This window comes from Branchiostoma floridae, chromosome 7 (genome assembly GCF_000003815.2).
Source record: "Branchiostoma floridae strain S238N-H82 chromosome 7, Bfl_VNyyK, whole genome shotgun sequence".
Taxonomy (NCBI): Eukaryota; Metazoa; Chordata; class Leptocardii; order Amphioxiformes; family Branchiostomatidae; genus Branchiostoma; species Branchiostoma floridae.
This window is the reverse complement of record NC_049985.1, coordinates 2433632-2439631: the sequence shown is the minus strand read 5'-3', so window position 1 is coordinate 2439631 and position 6000 is coordinate 2433632. Positions and strand designations below refer to the sequence as shown.

General features: G+C 41.7%; 1 protein-coding gene across 1 annotated transcript in view; it reads right to left on the bottom strand.

The window, feature by feature from the left end:
• The window catches only part of LOC118419289 (E3 ubiquitin-protein ligase HERC2-like), a 117410-nt gene that overhangs the window by 79239 nt on the left and 32171 nt on the right, over nucleotides 1-6000 (bottom strand). The window contains exon 25 of the mRNA XM_035825635.1: nucleotides 557-730. Within this exon, the coding sequence (XP_035681528.1) occupies nucleotides 557-730 (174 nt within the window). The remainder of the gene's footprint in view (nucleotides 1-556; nucleotides 731-6000) is intronic.

Below are 6000 nucleotides of genomic sequence, written 5' to 3'. Positions count from 1 at the left end.
GACATCCACAGCCTGTGTCTGCAGCAGCACCATGCAGACCATCAGCTCTGGCAGCGGCACTCCTGAAACATTAACAGTATAGTTAGTAGCACTCCTTGAACTGGAATTGTACAGTTGCAACTGGCAGGACTTCAGGACCTGTAAAATGGCATACACAGTTAGAACTCCAGTGGTATGCATGGCCATAACACAAATGCATGGAGCTGCACCTGAAGCATTCAGATCACCAGGTCCAGCAGCAGAACTCCAGAAACATGATGTTTACTGTTAGAAATCCTAGTGGTAGTAGAATGCAGTAGTACTGTTGGAACATAACCCAAACAAACTGGGTTTGGGGTTGCATTAGGACCATGCAGACCACCGGCTCTAGTAAAGTCACTCGTGAAACATCAATAGCACGTGAATTCTCTTTCCTTTCACTGGGTTTTCAGCACCAAGGACAGGTTGATATGTTTCAACAACGAGGAAGCCGTCTCTGACTTGGTACTATGGACACCAGCACATGGGAGAAGGAGATCATCATCATCATCAAAACTACACAATGTCTACAACTTACCGGAGAGGTCTGCACTTAGGACGCTGGACACCACAGCGAAATGCTTGGCACTGATGGCTGCGAGGCTAGCGGCCACAGGAAGCACGTCCGCCACATGGATACACAGCAGAGCCACGTACTTCCTGAGGAGGGACCCGGCACCCAGCAACTCCAGATCTGCAGGGACATCAGCACCTTCATTCAGCACAGGCACAGGTGGAGAACATGGGGGGGGGGGGGGAGACATGGGGGAGTGAGCAGTGGGAGGTGGGGTTTGTTTTATTAAACTAGTTTAACTATAATATCCAACACAAAAATTGGGCTCACCCAAAATTTCGACTGACCAGCACATGAACAATCCACATTCTATCTGCATAAGGTGACATCATGACAGCAGTGGATTGTTCATTCCTTGACAAAGACTTGTGCTGGTCAGTCTTTGTCAAATTTGGGTGAGTCCAATTTTTGTGATGGATATCACAGTTAAACTAGTTCAATAATGACTTCTACCAACACAGATGAACTTTCAAGGTGATATGTTTTGTTTGATATGTCTATGCATATGGTACTAAAGTATGGGCAAAATTTCCAAACTGTGTGTGGAGAACGTGGGGGGTGAGACATGAGGTTTGTATGGAATGCAGTGATAAATGGTGATATATGTTTTGTTTGATATGTCTATGCATATGATACTAAAGTATGGCTGCAATTTCCAACCTGCATGTGGCTTACCATAGTGCTCAAAGGCTGCTGTTTTCAGTTGGTAGTATGGGAACACAAGTACGTTCCCCCTACTTTGCCCCTGTTGGGGTTATTTGGGGGCTTCATTATGTAGAATCTGATGTAGATGAAGTACCTGAGCAGTTTTCATTTATACATAGGATTTAAGTAGGATACTTTAATTTGTGTTTTGGGGTGAGCAGTGGGATGGGGTTTACAAAACAACCAAACAGCAAAATAAAGACAAAAACAAACAAATCCACAACATTTTCATTTATTAATGTTGCTCAACACATATACAGTAACTGAACAGATTTTCTAGGCTTACCTCTACCTAAAACAAGTAGTACTACATAGGTCAGTAACAAGAACAGCTAGAATCTGATGATCTTTAAGGGTATAAAGCAGTCATCCTAAAGTAAAGTGAAACATGATGCTTTTTTAAATAGCTAGTGGTGGTGCAGTGTGGCTTTGCAACGGCTTGTATTCTTGACCAAGCACACCGGCTCACCCGAACTCTTCTCCATTATCTTTTCTATCAATTAACACATCTATCTTTATATACATCACCTATTTCTGTTCAGCTAACATTTCACTAAAAATTAGTAAAACAGGACACAATTTGACCTGGAATACTTTTAACATGTAGATCATAGGAGTATATGGCCACCTTCGGTTGATATTGACTATCATGGTAAAATCCTAATAGATATCAGTCCTACAGCATCAGCTGTGGCAAAACAGACCTATAGGAGAGTGACAGTCTCTGCTACATAGAGCACATGTAGGCTGACTCAGGTCTGTTTCAGACTTCTTTTTGCAGGATCTACTTTTCTTCCGCCATGCGGATCAGTCTAGTTTCTAATGATTATAGCTGCCTAAACAACGTGCATCTCCAGCTGGCTCAGAGGAGCTGACAAGATAACTTGTCTATCAAAGTCCTGATTTGGTTTTGCTTCACCAGAATTCCACGGTTGTTCCTCCACTAACAGGACAGTCTCTGCCACTGATCTTACGGGTTAGGTGATGTCAACGGTGTCTTGTCACCACCAGCTGTCCCTGTGGTGCCATGGCAACAGCATGAGGATCCTTCATGTCTGAGGCGATGTGTTTGAGGAATCTGCCTGTCTTGTCAAACATCTCCACACGATTGTTGCCACTGTCTGCCACGATGATGTTACCTAATCTGTCTGTACAGATGCCACGGGGATCTGACAGCTGACCATCATTATGTCCATGACCTCCAAACTGGAACAGAAAATCTCCATTTTCACTGTACACAAAGACACAGTGATTGCCAAAGTCTGACACAAGAATGCTCCCTTGTCCATTCACCGTAAGGAACTGTGGGCTTTTCATACCCTGCTGCCAACCCACAGTTCTCACAAGTGTCCCTTCTGGGCTGAACACCAAAACTTCACCATGTGGGCTTTCCTCATCCCCTGTGGTTTGTATGATGAGGATGCGGTTCCTCCTGGTGTCCACGGCAACTCCTCTGAGCCACCCTGTCTTCTGTAGGTCAAACTTCCTCAGCACTTTGCCCTGTTTGTTGTACTGCACTGCAAACTCAGCAGAGTCTGTGGACCCAACTACCCACAGGTTCCCCTGACCATCAAAAGCTAAGTCATTTGGGTCCATCGTTAGTTCACCAGAAAGGAAAAAGAAGAGAGAATAGGAACGTGACACGACTGTTGGGAACTCCCGAACATACGTTCCCTGCAGGGGAAAGATTTGGACCATCTGATTTTCATAGTCAGCTACAAAGATTTCCTCTCCATCTGATACTGTGACACCAGAAGAACTCTTACGCTGGCCTTTTCCCGATCCCTCCCAAATAAATGTTATTACTGGTATTTCCGATTGGTGGTGACTTTCTAGCACACCCTCTTTTGTAACTTCAACTATAGGTGCTGTTGGGAGAGACTTGGTCATGACATGTCCCAACACTGGCACCGGGATGTCTGCAGGCTGAAAGACGGCAGGCTGGATTTGCACTAGGGCAGGCGCTGCTTTTCTTCTGTATTTTCTGATGATTTCTGTTGAGATGGTTTCCTGACTAAGTAAGTTGATCCCTCCTTGCTCCAAAGCCAGTAGTGCATGCTGGCTGGCACCGGACATTTCAAGGATATCTGTTTCTACCCTTGTTGCTTCTTCCATTAGCATGTCAGTATTTTTTTCGAAATCTTTGTCAGCTTTAGACAACAAAAGGTCTTTGTTTTCTGCAAGTTTTTGCACCATGTTGTCATAGGCTTGAATAATGCTGCAGCGTGTTTGTGATTGTTGCACTTTGAGGCTTTTAATTGTCTCTTTATAAGTACAAACAAGACTATTGCAAGAGTTTAAAATGCTATGCAACTCAGATATAAGTGCTTCAATTTGAGCCCTCCTTTCCTGTACAGCTTTCTTCAGGGTTATTATAAAGTGAGTACTGTGTGTTTCATCCAAACACTCAGTACAAACTGGTGTGTTACATTGTTTACAGTAGAGTTTGACTTCTTCTGAAGGGTGCTGGCTGCACTTGTTTTCCACCGTTTCTTCTGACAGTGTTGCCTGGTTTTGCAGTCGCTCACACAAACTTACGGCCAGGTGATTATTATGCAAACCCGTGACCCCTTCACATGGTAGCTTGGCCCCCTGACGGCAGGTTGGGCAATGAAGGTGTTCTTCATTCCCTGCGACATCCTTAAGGCAGTCCTGACAGAAGGTGTGCTGACATGGCAGTATCTTTGGCTTGGTGAACAGCTCCAGGCAGATGCTGCAGGTGAGTTCTTCCTGAATTTGCTCCCCCAAAGTTAACGGTGCAGCCGCCATTTTGTTGTCCCTCCCAACTTACTTGATGTCAGTGTTGCTTGCCCACCAGAGAATGCCAATCTTTGTTTACACAGAAAAAGTCAGTCTCTTTACCTGACAAAGTATCCAATGCTCCAATATGTACTTCCAGTGTTTGTGTCAAGTCCCTGTCAGATGCTGTAAGTTACTATTTCTCTGCACTGTGTCCCAAACCTCCATATGGTGCAGCCAATTTTGTTACACCCTGCTTATATGGCAGCTATGACCAAAGTCCAACTTTCAACATATTTGTTCTGGGCTAACAAACTCATGAGTAATGAGCTACATGCAGGCATTAGTCAATAGTCACATCCAGTGGCTATCAACTGTTCACATGCCAACAGATTTAAAGAATAAAAAAAAGTATAAACTAGACGTACAACCCTTTCCTACACATTTCCTATGGTCTCTTAGTCTTAATTTAGCCAATTTAAGTTTAGCTTATGTGTATAATAGAGTGATAAGGTTAGGTATGGCAATATATGTTTTAGGTTAGCATTTGTTATGTAAATTTTTGACTCCAGGAAGACTAGGGATGAAATGTGCAAATGTACAGATTCTAACTATTTATAGAATTTTATGTCTATGGCACTGCAGTGGGTGCAAAAGCTGCTGTTTTCAGTTGGTAGCAACAAAGTACCAATGAGTTTTTATCTGGCAGTTTTCATCTATATGTAGGATTTAGGCAGGATACTTTTGGTGTATTAGTGAGCATTGAGGTGGGGTTTACATTACAACATGGGATGCAATGACATGTAGATAAAGATGACACAGTGATTGAATAAGGCCATAGCTATTCTGAAGGCATTATGCCGAGTTAGTTTTGATCTGGTAGTTGTTATTCATAAGTAGGATTTGGGTAGTAGATTTGCTGGTTTATTGTTATGTATTTTTGTGTATTCCTGTTTTTATGTTTGCTGATATGGGCAATGTACCCAATACAAATACAAATTGATGGATAAACAACTTGAAAGCAAAGTCACATATTGATTTGTGAAACTGGTCCTGGGCTTTCTACAAATATTTTCAGTCCACCTTGATGCACAAAATTTAAAAAAAATAAAGTCCACTACATTTTCAAATCTATTAATGTTGATCAACACACATACTGATACAGATTTCCTCTACCTAAAACAAGTACATATATCAGAAACAAGAACAACTAGAATCTGATGATCTTTAAGTAACTGTATAAGGATGACGCATAATGCTTTATCACATCATGGTGTGATGCGGCTTCGATACGGCTTTTGTTTTTGACCAAACACACAATGTCACCCTTAATTCTTCTTGATGATTTTTACTATCAATGGACAATGTATCCTACACATCATCTATTTCTATAGCTACGGTAACATCTCACTAAAAACAGGACACATCTTGACCTGGAATACTTTTACATGTAGATCATAGAAGTTGACAAGATAAGTTCCCTTTTTTATGTCAAAGTATTTTACGTGTTTGTTTTGCTTATTACCAGAATTTGTAGGTTCTCTACTAAGGACATCCAGACACAGATTCATCAATGCTGTTGAATGTCTAAACATGTTAACTTAGTTATCTTACAACTCACATTCCTCTGTCTCTACTACCAATAGAAGAGGCTAAAATCATCCACTTATTATATAATAAAACACACAGTTTACAGGCAATGAAATTTCATTACAGTAAATATTCAATTAAAATCAATTAGCAGTTTTGGAAATAGATCCTACTTTTATTCATTTACTTCTGTTTGCTTTTAATAGGGTGGCTCTCTCGGCTATTGGCCTCTGATTTTTAGAGATGCTCTTGGCAATACATCAGGGGCAAAAACAGATTTGTGCATCAAATTCCAAAATCCTTATCCATAATTGTACAAATGTAGTTGCTGTCGATGCCAAGTTGTAAGGTTTGGAGACCAGAGGCCTAAAAAC